This window comes from Salvelinus alpinus, chromosome 5 (assembly GCF_045679555.1).
Source record: "Salvelinus alpinus chromosome 5, SLU_Salpinus.1, whole genome shotgun sequence".
Taxonomy (NCBI): domain Eukaryota; kingdom Metazoa; phylum Chordata; class Actinopteri; order Salmoniformes; family Salmonidae; genus Salvelinus; species Salvelinus alpinus.
Genome location: NC_092090.1, coordinates 837,019 through 859,518, shown reverse-complemented (window position 1 = coordinate 859,518; position 22,500 = coordinate 837,019). Strand labels below are relative to the sequence as shown.

Here is a 22,500-nt window from a genome sequence, read left to right as displayed (position 1 = left end):
CTCTCACTACCTAGAGAGAGCCTGTCATTTACTAAAGAACCTTCCAGATAATGACAGCTCACCTCACTACCTAGAGACAGCCTGTCATTTACTAAAGAACCTTCCAGATAATGACAGCTCACCTCTCTCTACCTAGAGACAGCCTGTCATTTACTAAAGAACCTTCCAGATAATGACAGCTCACCTCTCACTGCCTAGAGACAGCCTGTCATTTACTAAAGAACCTTCCAGATAATGACAGCTCACCTCACTACCTAGAGACAGCCTGTCATTTACTAAAGAACCTTCCAGATAATGACAGCTCACCTCTCACTACCTAGAGAGAGCCTGTCATTTACTAAAGAACCTTCCAGATAATGACAGCTCACCTCACTACCTAGAGACAGCCTCTCACTGCCTAGAGACAGCCTGTCATTTACTAAAGAACCTTCCAGATAATGACAGCTCACCTCACTACCTAGAGACAGCCTGTCATTTACTAAAGGACCTTCCAGATAATGACAGCTCACCTCTCACTGCCTAGAGACAGCCTGTCATTTACTAAAGAACCTTCCAGATAATGACAGCTCACCTCTCACTGCCTAGAGACAGCCTGTCATTTACTAAAGGACCTTCCAGATAATGACAGCTCACCTCTCACTGCCTAGAGACAGCCTGTCATTTACTAAAGAACCTTCCAGATAATGACAGCTCACCTCTCACTGCCTAGAGACAGCCTCTCACTGCCTAGAGACAGCCTGTCATTTACTAAAGAACCTTCCAGATAATGACAGCTCACCTCACTACCTAGAGACAGCCTGTCATTTACTAAAGGACCTTCCAGATAATGACAGCTCACCTCTCACTGCCTAGAGACAGCCTGTCATTTACTAAAGAACCTTCCAGATAATGACAGCTCACCTCTCACTGCCTAGAGACAGCCTGTCATTTACTAAAGGACCTTCCAGATAATGACAGCTCACCTCTCACTACCTAGAGACAGCCTCTCACTACCTAGAGACAGCCTGTCATCTGTATTAAGTGTGAAAAACAGCTTTTCATTACGGAAGTTGTATTAAACATCTCAGAGTGAAAACACAACTCTCTGCTCACACACACACACACACACACACACACACACACACACACACACACACACACACACACACACACACACACACACACACACACACACACACACACACACACACACACTATATATATAAGCCACACTACAGCCATGTTCAGACCAATGACGCCGTCACAGGCCTGGTCTCAGGACAGACAGACAGACTTACTTCTTCCTGTTGATGATGGTGAACGTGGCCAGTAGACAGATGATCAGGACTGCTGCCATGGGAACAAAGATCATGATGTAGAGATAGTTCTCATAACCTGGAGGACCAGGAGAGACTCATTAAATACAGCTATTACATACACACTGGTATTACATACACACTGGTGTTAACATGTGATAAGGTATTACATACACACTGGTGTTAACATGTGATAAGGTATTACATACACACTGGTGTTAACTAACTAACATGTGATAAGGTATTACATACACACTGGTGTTAACATGTGATAAGGTATTACATACACACTGGTATTAACTAACATGTGATAAGGTATTACATACACACTGGTGTTAACATGTGATAAGGTATTACATACACACTGGTGTTAACATGTGATAAGGTATTAAATACACACTGGTATTAACTAACATGTGATAAGGTATTACATACACACTGGTGTTAACATGTGATAAGGTATTACATACACACTGGTGTTAACTAACATGTGATAAGGTATTACATACCCACTGGTGTTAACTAACATGTGATAAGGTATTACATACCCACTGGTGTTAACTAACATGTGATAAGGTATTACATACCCACTGGTGTTAACATGTGATAAGGTATTACATACACACTGGTGTTAACTAACATGTGATAAGGTATTACATACCCACTGGTGTTAACTAACATGTGATAAGGTATTACATACCCACTGGTGTTAACTAACATGTGATAAGGTATTACATACCCACTGGTGTTAACATGTGATAAGGTATTACATACACACTGGTGTTTACATGTGATAAGGTATTACATACCCACTGGTGTTAACATGTGATAAGGTATTACATACACACTGGTGTTAACTAACTAACATGTGATAAGGTATTACATACCCACTGGTGTTAACTAACTAACATGTGATAAGGTATTACATACCCACTGGTGTTAACTAACTAACATGTGATAAGGTATTACATACCCACTGGTGTTAACTAACTAACATGTGATAAGGTATTACATACCCACTGGTGTTAACTAACTAACATGTGATAAGGTATTACATACCCACTGGTGTTAACTAACTAACATGTGATAAGGTATTACATACCCACTGGTGTTAACTAACTAACATGTGATAAGGTATTACATACCCACTGGTGTTAACTAACTAACATGTGATAAGGTATTACATACCCACTGGTGTTAACTAACTAACATGTGATAAGGTATTACATACCCACTGGTGTTAACTAACTAACATGTGATAAGGTATTACATACCCACTGGTGTTTACATGTGATAAGGTATTACATACCCACTGGTGTTAACATGTGATAAGGTATTACATACCCACTGGTGTTAACTAACTAACATGTGATAAAGTATTACATACCCACTGGTGTTAACTAACTAACATGTGATAAGGTATTACATACCCACTGGTGTTAACTAACTAACATGTGATAAGGTATTACATACCCACTGGTGTTAACTAACTAACATGTGATAAGGTATTACATACCCACTGGTGTTAACTAACTAACATGTGATAAGGTATTACATACCCACTGGTGTTAACTAACTAACATGTGATAAGGTATTACATACCCACTGGTGTTAACTAACTAACATGTGATAAGGTATTACATACCCACTGGTGTTAACTAACTAACATGTGATAAGGTATTACATACCCACTGGTGTTAACTAACTAACATGTGATAAGGTATTACATACCCACTGGTGTTAACTAACTAACATGTGATAAGGTATTACATACCCACTGGTGTTTACATGTGATAAGGTATTACATACCCACTGGTGTTAACATGTGATAAGGTATTACATACACACTGGTGTTAACTAACTAACATGTGATAAGGTATTACATACCCACTGGTGTTAACTAACTAACATGTGATAAGGTATTACATACCCACTGGTGTTAACTAACTAACATGTGATAAGGTATTACATACCCACTGGTGTTAACTAACTAACATGTGATAAGGTATTACATACCCACTGGTGTTAACTAACTAACATGTGATAAGGTATTACATACCCACTGGTGTTAACTAACATGTGATAAGGTATTACATACCCACTGGTGTTAACTAACATGTGATAAGGTATTACATACCCACTGGTGTTAACTAACATGTGCTAAGGTATTACATACCCACTGGTGTTAACTAACATGTGATAAGGTATTACATACACACTGGTGTTTACATGTGATAAGGTATTACATACACACTGGTGTTTACATGTGATAAGGTATTACATACACACTGGTATTAACATGTGATAAGGTATTACATACACACTGGTATTAACATGTGATAAGGTATTACATACACACTGGTGTTAACATGTGATAAGGTATTACATACCCACTGGTATTAACATGTGATAAGGTATTACTGTTGTATGGCAGTGAATTCCCCCATGAGAGAAGTAGTCATGTTGAATAGTGATGATCTTACGTTGGGCCTGAACCACATAGAAGGAGATGGGTTCAGTCCAGGATCCGTTGCCAGCCAGGGAGGTGGCTCTGACCCGGGCAGAGTAGTTACCAGGTCCTAGGTTACTGAGCCTGGCACCATGCTGCTCTCTATACAGCTGGCGAGACACACACTCGTGCTTCTCTGACTGGACAGACAGAGAGACACTGTTAGACTACTGCTTCTACAACACGGCTGCAGGTAGTGAGCTCTGCACTGAGCAGCTGTCCTGCATCACACCAACATTACCGGGTTAACCCCCGGCTGTCCTGCATCACACCAACATTACTGGGTTAACCCCCGGCTGTCCTGCATCACACCAACATTACTGGGTTAACCCCCGGCTGTCCTGCATCACACCAACATTACCGGGTTAACCCCCGGCTGTCCTGCATCACACCAACATTACCGGGTTAACCCCCGGCTGTCCTGCATCACACCAACATTACCGGGTTAACCCCCGGCTGTCCTGCATCACACCAACATTACCGGGTTAAACCCCCGGCTGTCCTGCATCACGCCAACATTACCGGGTTAACCCTCCGGCTGTCCTGCATCACACCAACATTACCGGGTTAACCCTCCGGCTGTCCTGCATCACACCAACATTACCGGGTTAACCCCCGGCTGTCCTGCATCACACCAACATTACCGGGTTAACCCCCGGCTGTCCTGCATCACACCAACACTACCGGGTTAACCCCCGGTTGTCCTGCATCACACCAACATGACTGGGGTAACCCCCGGCTGTCCTGCATCACACCAACATTACTGGGTTAACCCCCGGCTGTCCTGCATCACACCAACATTACCGGGTTAACCCCCGGCTGTCCTGCATCACACCAACATTACCGGGTTAACCCCCGGCTGTCCTGCATCACACCAACATTACCGGGTTAACCCCCGGCTGTCCTGCATCACACCAACATTACCGGGTTAACCCCCGGCTGTCCTGCATCACACCAACATTACTGGGTTAACCCCCGGCTGTCCTGCATCACACCAACATTACCGGGTTAACCCCCGGCTGTCCTGCATCACACCAACATTACCGGGTTAACCCCCGGCTGTCCTGCATCACACCAACATTACTGGGTTAACCCCCGGCTGTCCTGCATCACACCAACATTACTGGGTTAACCCCCCGGCTGTCCTGCATCACACCAACATTACCGGGTTAACCCCCGGCTGTCCTGCATCACACCAACATTACTGGGTTAACCCCCGGCTGTCCTGCATCACACCAACATTACTGTGTTAACCCCCGGCTGTCCTGCATCACACCAACATTACCGGGTTATCCCCCCAGGCTGTCCTGCATCATACCAACATTACTGGGTTAACCCCCGGCTGTCCTGCATCACACCAACATTACCGGGTTAACCCCCGGCTGTCCTGCATCACACCAACATTACTGGGTTAACCCCCCAGTACAATGTCAACTACCAGTGATCATCCTCACCACCACTGAGAAGGGAACAGTGGAGAGGTGTGTCTCTTACCTCAGTGCCCAGTCTGAACTTGATCTCATACATGAGGATGAGTGCGTTGGGGGACGAGGGTTCAGGCCAGCGGAGGAACACAGAATCATCCTCTCCAGTCCAGATCACTGGGCCTGGGATGTCATCCGCCTTCTCTGTAGGTACGAGACATTACACAACATGTTACATACGGACCAGTCCAGATCACTGGGCCTGGGATGTCATCCGCCTTCTCTGTAGGTACGGGAGCAGGTCAGTTCTGAATGCAGGATAGTGGACTTAGCCCTGAGTTAGCCTGCCCCAGAGCAGGTTAGTTCTGAATGCAGGATAGTGGAGTTAGCCCTGCGTTAGCCTGCCCTGGAGCAGGTTAGTTCTGAATGCAGGATAGTGGAGTTAGCCCTGCGTTAGCCTGCCCTGGAGCAGGTTAGTTCTGAATGCAGGATAGTGGAGTTAGCCTGCCCTGGAGCAGGTTAGTTCTGAATGCAGGATAGTGGAGTTAGCCCTGAGTTAGCCTGCCCCAGAGCAGGTTAGTTCTGAATGCAGGATAGTGGAGTTAGCCTGCCCTGGAGCAGGTTAGTTCTGAATGCAGGATAGTGGAGTTAGCCCTGCGTTAGCCTGCCCTGGAGCAGGTTAGTTCTGAATGCAGGATAGTGGAGTTAGCCTGCCCTGGAGCAGGTTAGTTCTGAATGCAGGATAGTGGAGTTAGCCCTGCGTTAGCCTGCCCTGGAGCAGGTTAGTTCTGAATGCAGGATAGTGGAGTTAGCCTGCCCTGGAGCAGGTTAGTTCTGAATACAGGATAGTGGAGTTAGCCTGCCCCAGAGCAGGTTAGTTCTGAATGCAGGATAGTGGAGTTAGCCCTGAGTTAGCCTGCCCTGGAGCAGGTTAGTTCTGAATGCAGGATAGTGGAGTTAGCCTGCCCTGGAGCAGGTTAGTTCTGAATGCAGGATAGTGGAGTTAGCCCTGAGTTAGCCTGCCCTGGAGCAGGTTAGTTCTGAATGCAGGATAGTGGAGTTAGCCTGCCCCAGAGCAGGTTAGTTCTGAATGCAGGATAGTGGAGTTAGCCCTGCGTTAGCCTGCCCTGGAGCAGGCTAGTTCTGAATGCAGGATAGTGGAGTTAGCCTGCCCCAGAGCAGGTTAGTTCTGAATGCAGGATAGTGGAGTTAGCCCTGAGTTAGCCTGCCCTGGAGCAGGTTAGTTCTGAATGCAGGATAGTGGAGTTAGCCCTGAGTTAGCCTGGCCTGGAGCAGGTTAGTTCTGAATGCAGGATAGTGGACTTAGCCTTGAGTTAGCCTGCCCTGGAGCAGGTTAGTTCTGAATGCAGGATAGTGGAGTTAGCCTGCCCCAGAGCAGGTTAGTTCTGAATGCAGGATAGTGGACTTAGCCCTGAGTTAGCCTGCCCTGGAGCAGGTTAGTTCAGAATGATTGGTTGCCATAGAAATGTACCTGCCTAAAAGTTGAGCCATTTTCGTCCGACCAGTTATCCCGAGTTGAACTCTGAGTTGATCAAAGTTACCTCGCTAACACCTCAAACCTGCTTCGTAGGAAACCCCTCAAACCTGCTTCGTAGGATACCCCTCAAACCTGCTTCGTAGGATACCCCTCAAACCTGCTTCGTAGGATACCCCTCAGTTCCAATGAACATATGTTAAATCAGTGTCAGTCATAAAATACAGACTAGTAGCGATGACAATATATGACATGATAATGCACATGAATTCACCTCAAGCAAACCAGAAAAGTGTCAGGCATCAAGACGAACTCTGCTGAGTAACTTAACTCATTCTATGGGAATGTTTCAATCTCTACTGTATAATGAAGGAGAGACGAGGGAGCAGTACGAACCTGCAGGGAGAGACGAGGGAGCAGTACGAACCTGCAGGGAGAGACGAGGGAGCAGTACGAACCTGCGGGGAGAGACGAGGGAGCAGTACGAACCTGCGGGGAGAGACGAGGGAGCAGTACGAACCTGCGGGGAGAGACGAGGGAGCAGTACAAACCTGCAGGGAGAGACGAGGGAGCGAACCTGCTGGGAGAGACGAGGGAGCGAACCTGCTGGGAGAGACGAGGGAGCGAACCTGCTGGGAGAGACGAGGGAGCGAACCTGCAGGGAGAGACGAGGGAGCGGAGCGAACCTGCTGGGAGAGACGAGGGAGCGGAGCGAACCTGCAGGGAGAGACGAGGGAGCGAACCTGCAGGGAGAGACGAGGGAGCGAACCTGCAGGGAGAGACGAGGGAGCGGAGCGAACCTGCAGGGAGAGACGAGGGAGCGAACCTGCAGGGAGAGACGAGGGAGCGGAGCGAACCTGCAGGGAGAGACGAGGGAGCGGAGCGAACCTGCAGGGAGAGACGAGGGAGCGGAGCGAACCTGCAGGGAGAGACGAGGGAGCGGAGCGAACCTGCAGGGAGAGACGAGGGAGCGGAGCGAACCTGCAGGGAGAGACGAGGGAGCGGAGCGAACCTGCAGGGAGAGACGAGGGAGCGGACCTGCAGGGAGAGACGAGGGAGCGAACCTGCAGGGAGAGACGAGGGAGCGAACCTGCAGGGAGAGACGAGGGAGCGAACCTGCAGGGAGAGACGAGGGAGCGAACCTGCAGGGAGAGACGAGGGAGCAGTACGAACCTGCAGGGAGAGACGAGGGAGCAGTACGAACCTGCAGGGAGAGACGAGGGAGCAGTACGAACCTGCAGGGAGAGACGAGGGAGCAGTACGAAACCTGCAGGGAGAGACGAGGGAGCAGTACGAACCTGCAGGGAGAGACGAGGGAGCAGTACGAACCTGCAGGGAGAGACGAGGGAGCAGTACGAACCTGCAGGGAGAGACGAGGGAGCAGTACGAACCTGCAGGGAGAGACGAGGGAGCACTACGAACCTGCAGGTTTGGTCCTGGAGAAGACGAACTCTGCCGCGCTGCAGCGTTTCACCTGCTTGTTACAGGCGTGGATGTCGATCCGGTAAACCGTGAACGGTTGCAGGCCAGATATCTGCAGCTCCCGCTCGCTGACTGCCCACTCCACGAAGTCATACTCCCTGTCCGCTAACTCCGCCTCTGTAGCGTTGGCCCAAAGGTCAGGGGACGTGGCGTTAGGGTAGGTGGTCACACCACGGCGGACGGTACGGTTAGCCACGCCAAACAGATCCCGACGACGCCGGTCTGGAGGTCTGGAGGAGAGGGAGAGAGAGCAGAGGGATGTGGGAGTGACAATCACAGTCGTCCAAACACTGACAATACACCAGTCAACAAATAACCTGTGGTAGAATCCTTCCACTGGTGAACACGGCTTTGACTGACAATACACCAGTCAACAAATAACCTGTGGTGGAATCCTTCCACTGGTGAACACGGCTTTGACTGACAATACACCAGTCAACAAATACCCTGTGGTGGAATCCTTTCACTGGTAAACACGGCTTTGACTGACAATACACCAGTCAACAAATAACCTGTGGTGGAATCCTTCCACTGGTAAACACGGCTTTGACTAACAATACACCAGTCAACAAATACCCTGTGGTGGAAACCTTTCACTGGTGAACACGGCTTTGACTAACAATACACCAGTCAACAAATACCCTGTGGTGGAAACCTTTCACTGGTGAACACGGCTTTGACTAACAATACACCAGTCAACAAATAACCTGTGGTGGAATCCTTTCACTGGTGAACACGGCTTTGACTGACAATACACCAGTCAACAAATAACCCCTGTGGTGGAATCCTTTCACTGGTAAACACGGCTTTGACTAACAATACACCAGTCAACAAATACCCTGTGGTGGAATCCTTCCACTGGTAAACACGGCTTTGATGTGAAGCAGTAGAGGACTGTTCAGTTAGATCTCCCTCTATTACATTGATCCAGTCGGTCCTGTTGCTTCAGGGGATCTCCCTCCTCTATTACATTGATCCAGTCAGTCCTGTTGCTTCAGGGGATCTCCCTCCTCGATTACATTGATCCAGTCAGTCCTGTTGCTTCAGGGGATCTCCCTCCTCTATTACATTGATCCAGTCAGTCCTGTTGCTTCAGGGGATCTCCCTCCTCTATTACATTGATCCAGTCGGTCCTGTTGCTTCAGGGGATCTCCCTCCTCTATTACATTGATCCAGTCAGTCCTGTTGCTTCAGGGGATCTCCCTCCTCTATTACATTGATCCAGTCAGTCCTGTTGCTTCAGGGGATCTCCCTCCTCTATTACATTGATCCAGTCAGTCCTGTTGCTTCAGGGGATCTCCCTCCTCTATTACATTGATCCAGTCAGTCCTGTTGCTTCAGGGGATCTCCCTCTATTACATTGATCCAGTCAGTCCTGTTGCTTCAGGGGATCTCCCTCCTCTATTACATTGATCCAGTCAGTCCTGTTGCTTCAGGGGATCTCCCTCCTCTATTACATTGATCCAGTCAGTCCTGTTGCTTCAGGGGATCTCCCTCCTCTATTACATTGATCCAGTCAGTCCTGTTGCTTCAGGGGATCTCCCTCCTCTATTACATTGATCCAGTCAGTCCTGTTGCTTCAGGGGATCTCCCTCCTCTATTACATTGATCCAGTCAGTCCTGTTGTTTCAGGGGATCTCCCTCCTCTATTACATTGATCCAGTCAGTCCTGTTGCTTCAGGGGATCTCCCTCTATTACATTGATCCAGTCAGTCCTGTTGCTTCAGGGGATCTCCCTCCTCTATTACATTGATCCAGTCAGTCCTGTTGCTTCAGGGGATCTCCCTCCTCTATTACATTGATCCAGTCAGTCCTGTTGCTTCAGGGGATCTCCCTCCTCTATTACATTGATCCAGTCGGTCCTGTTGCTTCAGGGGATCTCCCTCCTCTATTACATTGATCCAGTCAGTCCTGTTGCTTCAGGGGATCTCCCTCCTCTATTACATTGATCCAGTCAGTCCTGTTGCTTCAGGGGATCTCCCTCCTCTATTACATTGATCCAGTCAGTCCTGTTGCTTCAGGGGATCTCCCTCCTCTATTACATTGATCCAGTCAGTCCTGTTGCTTCAGGGGATCTCCCTCTATTACATTGATCCAGTCAGTCCTGTTGCTTCAGGGGATCTCCCTCCTCTATTACATTGATCCAGTCAGTCCTGTTGCTTCAGGGGATCTCCCTCCCTCTATTACATTGATCCAGTCAGTCCTGTTGCTTCAGGGGATCTCCCTCCTCTATTACATTGATCCAGTCAGTCCTGTTGCTTCAGGGGATCTCCCTCCTCTATTACATTGATCCAGTCAGTCCTGTTGCTTCAGGGGATCTCCCTCCTCTATTACATTGATCCAGTCAGTCCTGTTGCTTCAGGGGATCTCCCTCCTCTATTACATTGATCCAGTCAGTCCTGTTGCTTCAGGGGATCTCCCTCTATTACATTGATCCAGTCGGTCCTGTTGCTTCAGGGGATCTCCCTCCTCTATTACATTGATCCAGTCAGTCCTGTTGCTTCAGGGGATCTCCCTCCTCTATTACATTGATCCAGTCAGTCCTGTTGCTTCAGGGGATCTCCCTCTATTACATTGATCCAGTCGGTCCTGTTGCTTCAGGGGATCTCCCTCCTCTATTACATTGATCCAGTCAGTCCTGTTGCTTCAGGGGATCTCCCTCCTCTATTACATTGATCCAGTCAGTCCTGTTGCTTCAGTTCTACCCAGGTGTGTGTTACGGCCTGTGGTCTGCTTACCTGGGGGTAAAGATGGAGTTGTGTAAGAAGTTCTCAAAGACTTTTCTGTAGGAAGCGTCAGCTGCCTCTGCCTCCAGGTCTCCTACAGATTTAGGACAGGGACAGCACGGCCCCTTGTCCCCCCCACCAACGTCTGGTTTAGTAGGCTTCAGGTCCTCCTCCATGTCAGTCAACCCGGTAGCAGCTATACGCACCGGGGTCTTCAGTTCTGAGGAGAGAGAGGAGGGGTTAGGGTGGAGGGGGTTAGGGTGTAGGGGGTTAGGGTGTAGGGGGTTAGGGTGTAGGAGACAGTCAACCCGGTAGCAGCTATACGGACCGGGGTCTTCAGTTCTGAGGAGAGAGAGGAGGGGTTAGGGTGGAGGGGTTAGGGTGGAGGGGGTCAGGGTGGAGGGGTCAGGGTGGAGGGGTCAGGGTGGAGGGGTCAGGGTGGAGGGGTTAGGGTGGAGGGGGAGGGGTTAGGGTGGAGGGGTCAGGGTGGAGGGGTCAGGGTGGAGGGGTTAGGGTGGAGGGGGTTAGGGTGGAGGGGGTTAGGGTGGAGGGGGTTAGGGTGGAGGGGTTAGGGTGGAGGGGTTAGGGTGGAGGGGGTTAGGGTGGAGGGGGTTAGGGTGGAGGGGTTAGGGTGGAGGGGGTTAGGGTGGGGGTTAGGGTGGAGGGGGTTAGGGTGGAGGGGGTTAGGGTGGGGGGTTAGGGTGGAGGGGGTTAGGGTGGAGGGGGTTAGGGTGGAGGGGTTAGGGTGGAGGGGGTTAGGGTGGAGGGGGTTAGGGTGGAGGGGTTAGGGTGGAGGGGTCAGGGTGGAGGGGTCAGGGTACTGACCTTTAGAACAGTAGTTGTGTTGGTACAGCTCTCTGTCTTCAGTCTGTTGTTGCCAGCGGACCAGGTAGTAGGGGTCGTCCCCGTTGGGGGAGGCAGGGGGAGACCAGCGGACCACCAGGTTAGTAGAGGAGTTAGAGTACGTTCTCACATCCAGGGGCATGGACGGCTCTACAGGAAACAGATATTATATTAAAACAGTTCTCACATCCAGGGACGGCTCTACAGGAAACAGATATTATATTAAAACAGTTCTCACATCCAGGGGCAGGGACAGCTCTACAGGAAACAGATATTATATTAAAACAGTTCTCACATCCAGGGACGGCTCTACAGGAAACAGATATTATATTAAAACAGTTCTCACATCCAGGGACGGCTCTACAGGAAACAGATATTATATTAAAACAGTTCTCACATCCAGGGGCAGGGACGGCTCTACAGGAAACAGATATTATATTAAAACAGTTCTCACATCCAGGGACGGCTCTACAGGAAACAGATATTATATTAAAACAGTTCTCACATCCAGGGGCAGGGACGGCTCTACAGGAAACAGATATTATATTAAAACAGTTCTCACATCCAGGGACGGCTCTACAGGAAACAGATTTATATTAAAACAGTTCTCACATCCAGGGACGGCTCTACAGGAAACAGATATTATATTAAAACAGTTCTCACATCCAGGGGCAGGGACGGCTCTACAGGAAACAGATATTATATTAAAACAGTTCTCACATCCAGGGGCAGGGACGGCTCTACAGGAAACAGATATTATATTAAAACAGTTCTCACATCCAGGGGCATGGACGGCTCTACAGGAAACAGACAGGAACAGAACGATTTAAAGATGGCAACTGGGCCTTGTGACAGACTAGTGTCCTGTCCAGGGAAGTACTTCCCAGAGCTCTGCTACCCAACCCCCCATATTATACTAACACCATAACCCCTACACCCAAACCCCCATATTATACATCGGGTCTGTTCTTTAATCAATACACCCACACCCACACCCCTACACCGAAACCCCTGTCCTTTACCTGAGGGGCTGGTTCTGATGTAGACTACTTCACTCTTGGCTCCCAGGATGTGTCTGTCCTCTACCACCAGAGTGATGGCCTTGACGTAGATGGCGTACTGGGTCCAGGGCTTGAGAGGGGACAGTAGAACCCCCGGGTCAGAATTCTTCTCCTGGGGAAGGTCTACATCCACCATGTTCCAACTGTTGGAGCCACAACCATCCTGGCCGTCAAACTCTGTGATGTTCTGGTACGCACTGGAGGAGAGGGAGACACATGGGTTAGAGGATGTTCTGGTACGCACTGGAGGAGAGGGAGACACGTGGGTTAGAGGATGTTCTGGTACGCACTGGAGGAGAGAGAGACGCATGGGTTAGAGGATGTTCTGGTACGCACTGGAGGAGAGGGAGACGCATGGGTTAGAGGATGTTCTGGTACGCACTGGAGGAGAGGGAGACACATGGGTTAGAGGATGTTCTGGTACGCACTGGAGGAGAGGGAGACGCATGGGTTAGAGGATGTTCTGGTACGCACTGGAGGAGAGGGAGACGCATGGGTTAGAGGATGTTCTGGTACGCACTGGAGGAGAGGGAGACGCATGGGTTAGAGGATGTTCTGGTACGCACTGGAGGAGAGGGAGACGCATGGGTTAGAGGATGTTCTGGTACGCACTGGAGGAGAGGGAGACGCATGGGTTAGAGGATGTTCTGGTACGCACTGGAGGAGAGAGAGACACATGGGTTAGAGGATGTTCTGGTACGCACTGGAGGAGAGGGAGACGCATGGGTTAGAGGATGTTCTGGTACGCACTGGAGGAGAGGGAGACGCATGGGTTAGAGGATGTTCTGGTACGCACTGGAGGAGAGGGAGACGCATGGGTTAGAGGATGTTCTGGTACGCACTGGAGGAGAGGGAGACGCATGGGTTAGAGGATGTTCTGGTACGCACTGGAGGAGAGGGAGACACATGGGTTAGAGGATGTTCTGGTACGCACTGGAGGAGAGGGAGACGCATGGGTTAGAGGATGTTCTGGTACGCACTGGAGGAGAGGGAGACGCATGGGTTAGAGGATGTTCTGGTACGCACTGGAGGAGAGAGAGACGCATGGGTTAGAGGATGTTCTGGTACGCACTGGAGGAGAGGGAGACACATGGGTTAGAGGATGTTCTGGTACGCACTGGAGGAGAGGGAGACACATGGGTTAGAGGATGTTCTGGTACGCACTGGAGGAGAGGGAGACACATGGGTTAGAGGATGTTCTGGTACGCACTGGAGGAGAGGGAGACACATGGGTTAGAGGATGTTCTGGTACGCACTGGAGGAGAGGGAGACGCATGGGTTAGAGGATGTTCTGGTACGCACTGGAGGAGAGGGAGACGCATGGGTTAGAGGATGTTCTGGTACGCACTGGAGGAGAGGGAGACACATGGGTTAGAGGATGTTCTGGTACGCACTGGAGGAGAGGGAGACACATGGGTTAGAGGATGTTCTGGTACGCACTGGAGGAGAGGGAGACGCATGGGTTAGAGGATGTTCTGGTACGCACTGGAGGAGAGGGAGACGCATGGGTTAGAGGATGAGAGGAAGTACAGGCAGACTGATGGGTTAGAGGATGTTCTAGGATATAGAGGAAGTACAGAGAGACTGATGGGTTAGAGGATGTTCTAGGATATAGAGGAAGTACAGACAGACTGATGGGTTAGAGGATGTTCTAGGATATAGAGGAAGTAGAGAGACTGATGGGTTAGAGGATGTTCTAGGATATAGAGGAAGTAGAGAGACTGATGGGTTAGAGGATGTTCTAGGATATAGAGGAAGTAGAGAGACTGATGGGTTAGAGGATGTTCTAGGATATAGAGGAAGTAGAGAGACTGATGGGTTAGAGGATGTTCTAGGATATAGAGGAAGTAGAGAGACTGATGGGTTAGAGGATGTTCTAGGATACAGAGGAAGTACAGACATACTGATGGGTTAGAGGATGTTCTAGGATATAGAGGAAGTAGAGAGACTGATGGTTAGAGGATGTTCTAGGATATAGAGGAAGTAGAGAGACTGATGGTTAGAGGATGTTCTAGGATATAGAGAAAGTACAGACAGACTGATGGGTTAGAGGATGTTCTAGGATATAGAGGAAGTACAGACAGACTGATGGGTTAGAGGATGTTCTAGGATATAGAGGAAGTAAAGACAGACTGATGGGTTAGAGGATGTTCTAGGATATAGAGGAAGTAGAGAGACTGACTGCAGAGTAACTTACGCCTCCTTGTAGTATAGTATGAATGAGATGAGGTCTCTATAGTCTGGGGGTCTGTAGCGCTGCCAGGTCACTTTGATACGGTTAGACATCGTACTGTTGGACTTGAACCGCAGGATCTTACTCTCACCTGGTGAACACAACCAATCACACAACTTACACAGCCGGTTCACCTGGCAAACAATCACAACCACAGTCAGCTCACCTGGAGAATTCAACCAATCACACTGATCAGCACTAATCCTCCAGGTGCTTAGAAACATCTAATCAAACCAGCCCATTGCATTGTCTCAGTGTTGAGATCAAACCAGCCCATTACATTGTCTCAGTGGTGAGATCAAACCAGCCCGTTACATTGTCTCAGTGGTGAGATCAAACCAGCCCATTACATTGTCTCAGTGTTGAGATCAAACCAGCCCATTACGTTGTCTGTGTTGAGATCAAACCAGCCCATTACATTGTCTCAGTGTTGAGATCAAACCAGCCCATTACATTGTCTCAGTGGTGAGATCAAACCAGCCCATTACATTGTCTCAGTGGTGAGATCAAACCAGCCCATTGCATTGTCTCAGTGGTGAGATCAAACCAGCCCATTACATTGTCTCAGTGTTGAGATCAAACCAGCCCATTACATTGTCTCAGTGGTGAGATCAAACCAGCCCATTGCATTGTCTCAGTGTTGAGATCAAACCAGCCCATTACATTGCCTCAGTGTTGAGATCAAACCAGCCCATTACATTGTCTCAGTGGTGAGATCAAACCAGCCCATTACATTGTCTCAGTGGTGAGATCAAACCAGCCCATTGCATTGTCTCAGTGGTGAGATCAAACCAGCCCATTACATTGTCTCAGTGTTGAGATCAAACCAGCCCATTACATTGTCTCAGTGGTGAGATCAAACCAGCCCATTGCATTGTCTCAGTGTTGAGATCAAACCAGCCCATTACATTGTCTCAGTGTTGAGATCAAACCAGCCCGTTACATTGTCTCAGTGGTGAGATCAAACCAGCCCGTTACATTGTCTCAGTGTTGAGATCAAACCAGCCCATTACATTGTCTGTGTTGAGATCAAACCAGCCCGTTACATTGTCTCAGTGTTGAGATCAAACAAGCCCGTTACATTGTCTCAGTGATGAGATCAAACCAGCCCGTTACATTGTCTCAGTGTTGAGATCAAACCAGCCCGTTACGTTGTCTCAGTGTTGAGATCAAACCAGCCCATTACATTGTCTCAGTGGTGAGATCAAACCAGCCCGTTACATTGTCTCAGTGTTGAGATCAAACCAGCCCGTTACATTGTCTCAGTGGTGAGATCAAACCAGCCCATTACATCGTCTCAGTGATGAGAACAAACCAGCCCATTACATTGTCTCAGTGGTGAGATCAAACCAGCCCATTAGATTGTCTCAGTGGTTAGATCAAACCAGCCCATTACATTGTCTCAGTGGTGAGATCAAACCAGCCCATTACATTGTCTCAGTGGTGAGATCAAACCAGCCCATTACATTGACATGGCTGAACCATGCAGTATATACAGTACCAGTCAAAGGTTTGGACACACCTACTCATTCCAGGGTTTTTCTTTATTTTTACTATTTTCTACATTGTAGAATAATAGTGAAGTCACCAAAACTATGAAATAACACATATGGAATCATGTAGTAACCAGAAAGTGTTAAACTGATCAAAATATATTTTATATTTCAGATTCTTCAAAGTAGCCACCCTTTGCCTTGATGACAGCTTGGCACACTCTTGGCATTCTCTCAACCAGCTTCATGATGTAGTCACCTGGAATGCATTTCAATTAACAGGTGTGCCTTTTTAAAAGATAAATGGTGTAATTTCTTTCCTTCTTAATGCATTTGAGCCAATCAGTTGTGTTGTGACAAGGTAGGGGTGGTAAACAGAAGATAGTCTTATTTGGTAAAAGACCAAGTCCACATTATCGCAAGAACAGCTCAAATAAGCAAAGAGAAACGACAGTCCATCATTACTTTAAGACATGAAGGTCAGTCAATACGGAACATTTCAAGAACTTTGAAAGTTTCTTCAAGTGCAGTCGCAAAAACCATCAAGTACTATGATGAAACTGGCTCTCATGAGGACCGCCACAGGAAAGGAAGACCCAGAGTTACCTCTGCTGCAGAGGATAAGTTCATTAGAGTTAACGGAAAGATTGCAGCCCAAATAAATGCGTCACTGATTCAAGTAACAGACACATCTCAACATCAACTGTTCAGAGGAGACTGCGTGAATCAGGCCTTCATGGTCAAATTCCTGCAAAGAAACCACTACTAAAGGACACCAATAAGAAGAAGAAACTTGCTTGGGCCAGGAAACATGAGCAATGGACATTAGACCGGTGGAAATCTGTCCTTTGGTCTGATGAGTCAAATTTGAGATTTTTGTTTCCAACCGCCGTGTCTTTGTGAGACGCAGAGTAGGTGAACTGATGATATCCTCTTTTGTGGTTCCCGCCGTGAAGCATGGAGGAGGTGTGATGGTGTGGGGGTGCTTTGCTGGTGACACTGTCTGTGATTTATTTAGAATTCAAGGCACACTTAACCAGCATGGCTACCACAGCATTCTGCAGCGATACGTCATCCCATCGGGTTTGCGCTTATTGGGACTATCATTTGTTTTTCAACAGGACAATGACCCAACACACCTCCAGGCTGTGAAAGGGATATTTGACCAAGAATGAGAGTGATGGAGTGCTGCATCAGATGACCTGGCCTCCACAATCACCCGACCTCAACCCAATTAAGATGGTTTGGGATGAGTTGGACCACCGAGTGAACGAAAAGCAGCCAACAAGTGCTCAGCATAAGTGGGAACTCCTTCAAGAATGTTGGAAAAGTATTCCTCATGAAGCTGGTTGAGAGAATGCCAAGAGTGTGCAGAGAGTGTGCAAAGCTGTCATTAAGGCAAAGGGTGGCTACTTTGAAGAATCTCAAATATATATTTTGATTTGTTTAAAACTTTTTTAGTTACTACATGAGTACATGTGTTATTTCATAGTTTTGATGTTTATTCTACAATGTAGAAAATATAAAAAAAAAAAAAAATACTTGAATGAGTAGGTGTCCAAACTTGACTGGTACTATATGTAGTAACTAAAAATGTATAATATAAAGTATAGTATCATAGAACTGTATAGTATAATAAAGTATAGTAGCATAGAACTGAATAGTATAATATATAGTATCATAGAGCTGTATAGTACAGTATAAAGTATAGTATCATGGAGCTGTATATTATAATAAAGTATAGTATCATAGAACTGTATAGTATAATATAAAGTATAGTAATATAGAGCTGTTTAATATAAAGTAAAGTATCAGAGCTGTAAAGTATAATATAAAGTATAGCATCATAGAACTGTATAGTATAATATAAAGTATAGTATCATAGAGCTGTATAGTATAAAGTATAGTATCATAGAACTGTATAGTATAATATAAAGTATAGTATAATAGAGCTGTATATTATAATATAAAGTATAGCATCGTAGAGCTGTACAGTATAATATAAAGTATAGTATAATAGAGCTGTATAGCATAATATAAAGTATAGTATAATAGAGCTGTATAGCATAATATAAAGTATAGCATCGTAGAGCTGTACAGTATAATATAAAGTATAGTATAATAGAACTGTATAGTATAATATAAAGTATAGTATAATAGAGCTGTATAGCATAATATAAAGTATAGCATCGTAGAGCTGTACAGTATAATATAAAGTATAGTATAATAGAGCTGTATAGCATAATATAAAGTATAGCATCGTAGAGCTGTACAGTATAATATAAAGTATAGTATAATAGAGCTGTATAGCATAATATAAAGTATAGCATCGTAGAGCTGTACAGTATAATATAAAGTATAGTATAATAGAGCTGTATAGCATAATATAAAGTATAGCATCGTAGAGCTGTACAGTATAATATAAAGTATAGTATAATAGAGCTGTATAGTATAATATAAAGTATAGCATCGTAGAGCTCTATAGTATAATATAAAGTATAGCATCGTAGGGCTGTATATTATAATATAAAGTATAGTATCATATAGCTGTATAGTATAAAGTATAGTATCATATAGCTGTATAGTATAATATAAAGTATAGTATCATAGAGCTGTATAGTATAAAGTATAGTATCATATAGCTGTATAGTATAATATAAAGTATAGTATCATAGAACTGTATAGTATAATATAAAGTATAGTATCATAGAACTGTATAGTATAATATAAAGTATAGTATCATAGACCTGTATAGTACAAAGTATAGTATCATAGACCTGTATAGTACAAAGTATAATATCATAGACCTGTATAGTATAATATAAAGTATAGCATCGTAGAGCTGTATAGTATAATATAAAGTATAGTATCATAGAGCTGTATAGTACAGTATAGTGTAAAGTAAAGTATAAAGTATAGTATCATAGAACTGTATATTATAGTATAAAGTATAGTATATTAGAGCTGTTAAATATAAAGTATAGTATAATAGAGCAGTATAGTATAAAGTATAGTATAATAGAGCTCTATAGTATAATATAAAGTTTAGTATAATAGAGCTGTATAGTATAAAGTATAGTATCATAGAGCTGTATAGTATAATATAAAGTATAGTATAATAGAGCTCTATAGTATAATATAAAGTATAGTATCATAGAGCTCTATAGTATAATATAAAGTATAGTATCATAGAGCTCTATAGTATAATATAAAGTATAGTATCATAGAACTGTATAGTATAATATAAAGTATAGTATCATAGAGCTCTATAGTATAATATAAAGTATAGTATCATAGAGCTCTATAGTATAATATAAAGTATAGTATCATAGAACTGTATAGTATAATATAAAGTATAGTATCATAGAACTGTATAGTATAATATAAAGTATAATATCATAGACCTGTATAGTACAAAGTATAATATCATAGACCTGTATAGTACAAAGTATAATATCATAGACCTGTATAGTACAGTATAATATCATAGACCTGTATAGGACAGTATAATATCATAGACCTGTATAGGACAGTATAATATCATAGACCTGTATAGGACAGTATAATATCATAGACCTGTATAGGACAGTATAACATAAAGTACCGTACAGCTAGCTCTCATAGACCTGTATAGTACAGTATAACATAAAGTACCGTACAGCTAGCTCGGTCTCCGTTGTTCCTGACCTGTATAGTACAGTAAAACATAAAGTATCGTACAGCTAGCTCGGTCTCCGTTGTTCCTGACCTGTATAGTACAGTATAACATAAAGTATCGTACAGCTAGCTCGGTCTCCGTTGTTCCTGACCTGTATAGTACAGTATAACATAAAGTACCGTACAGCTAGCTCGGTCTCCGTTGTTCCTGACCTGTATAGTACAGTATAACATAAAGTATCGTACAGCTAGCTCTCATAGACCTGTATAGTACAGTATAACATAAAGTACCGTACAGCTAGCTCGGTCTCCGTTGTTCCTGACCTGTATAGTACAGTATAACATAAAGTACCGTACAGCTAGCTCGGTCTCCGTTGTTCCTGACCTGTATAGTACAGTATAACATAAAGTATCGTACAGCTAGCTCGGTCTCCGTTGTTCCTGACCTGTATAGTACAGTATAACATAAAGTATCGTACAGCTAGCTCGGTCTCCGTTGTTCCTGACCTGTATAGTACAGTATAACATAAAGTATCGTACAGCTAGCTCGGTCTCCGTTGTTCCTGACCTGTATAGTACAGTATAACATAAAGTATCGTACAGCTAGCTCGGTCTCCGTTGTTCCTGACCTGTATAGTACAGTATAACATAAAGTATCGTACAGCTAGCTCGGTCTCCGTTGTTCCTGACCTGTATAGTACAGTATAACATAAAGTACCGTACAGCTAGCTCGGTCTCCGTTGTTCCTGACCTGTATAGTACAGTATAACATAAAGTATCGTACAGCTAGCTCTCATAGACCTGTATAGTACAGTATAACATAAAGTATCGTACAGCTAGCTCGGTCTCCGTTGTTCCTGACCTGTATAGGACAGTATAACATAAAGTACCGTACAGCTAGCTCTCATAGACCTGTATAGTACAGTATAACATAAAGTATCGTACAGCTAGCTCGGTCTCCGTTGTTCCTGACCTGTATAGTACAGTATAACATAAAGTATCGTACAGCTAGCTCGGTCTCCGTTGTTCCTGACCTGTATAGTACAGTATAACATAAAGTACCGTACAGCTAGCTCGGTCTCCGTTGTTCCTGACCTGTATAGTACAGTATAACATAAAGTACCGTACAGCTAGCTCGGTCTCCGTTGTTCCTGACCTGTATAGTACAGTATAACATAAAGTATCGTACAGCTAGCTCGGTCTCCGTTGTTCCTGACCTGTATAGTACAGTATAACATAAAGTATCGTACAGCTAGCTCGGTCTCCGTTGTTCCTGACCTGTATAGTACAGTATAACATAAAGTATCGTACAGCTAGCTCGGTCTCCGTTGTTCCTGACCTGTATAGTACAGTATAACATAAAGTATCGTACAGCTAGCTCGGTCTCCGTTGTTCCTGACCTGTATAGTACAGTATAACATAAAGTACCGTACAGCTAGCTCGGTCTCCGTTGTTCCTGACCTGTATAGTACAGTATAACATAAAGTATCGTACAGCTAGCTCGGTCTCCGTTGTTCCTGACCTGTATAGGACAGTATAACATAAAGTACCGTACAGCTAGCTCTCATAGACCTGTATAGTACAGTATAACATAAAGTATCGTACAGCTAGCTCGGTCTCCGTTGTTCCTGACCTGTATAGTACAGTATAACATAAAGTATCGTACAGCTAGCTCGGTCTCCGTTGTTCCTGACCTGTATAGTACAGTATAACATAAAGTACCGTACAGCTAGCTCGGTCTCCGTTGTTCCTGACCTGTATAGTACAGTATAACATAAAGTATCGTACAGCTAGCTCGGTCTCCGTTGTTCCTGACCTGTATAGTACAGTATAATATAAAGTATCGTACAGCTAGCTCGGTCTCCGTTGTTCCTGACCTGTATAGTACAGTATAACATAAAGTACCGTACAGCTAGCTCGGTCTCCGTTGTTCCTGACCTGTATAGTACAGTATAACATAAAGTATCCTACAGCTAGCTCGGTCTCCGTTGTTCCTGACCTGTATAGTACAGTATAACATAAAGTATCCTACAGCTAGCTCGGTCTCCGTTGTTCCTGACCTGTATAGTACAGTATAACATAAAGTATCCTACAGCTAGCTCGGTCTCCGTTGTTCCTGACCTGTATAGTACAGTATAACATAAAGTATCCTACAGCTAGCTCGGTCTCCGTTGTTCCTGACCTGTATAGTACAGTATAACATAAAGTACCGTACAGCTAGCTCGGTCTCCGTTGTTCCTGACCTGTATAGTACAGTATAACATAAAGTATCGTACAGCTAG

General features: G+C 45.5%; 1 protein-coding gene across 1 annotated transcript in view; it reads right to left on the bottom strand.

Annotated features, from left to right (window-relative positions):
* LOC139575394 (insulin-like growth factor 1 receptor) overlaps positions 1 to 22,500 on the bottom strand; it is a 79,857-nt gene that overhangs the window by 35,401 nt on the left and 21,956 nt on the right. Inside the window, exons 5-12 of the mRNA XM_071400314.1 lie at positions 15,033 to 15,159; positions 12,797 to 13,032; positions 11,757 to 11,924; positions 10,944 to 11,151; positions 8,146 to 8,435; positions 5,299 to 5,432; positions 3,779 to 3,944; positions 1,278 to 1,374 (exon numbers count right to left, since the gene is read on the bottom strand). Of these exons, the coding sequence (XP_071256415.1) occupies positions 1,278 to 1,374; positions 3,779 to 3,944; positions 5,299 to 5,432; positions 8,146 to 8,435; positions 10,944 to 11,151; positions 11,757 to 11,924; positions 12,797 to 13,032; positions 15,033 to 15,159 (1,426 nt within the window). The remainder of the gene's footprint in view (positions 1 to 1,277; positions 1,375 to 3,778; positions 3,945 to 5,298; positions 5,433 to 8,145; positions 8,436 to 10,943; positions 11,152 to 11,756; positions 11,925 to 12,796; positions 13,033 to 15,032; positions 15,160 to 22,500) is intronic.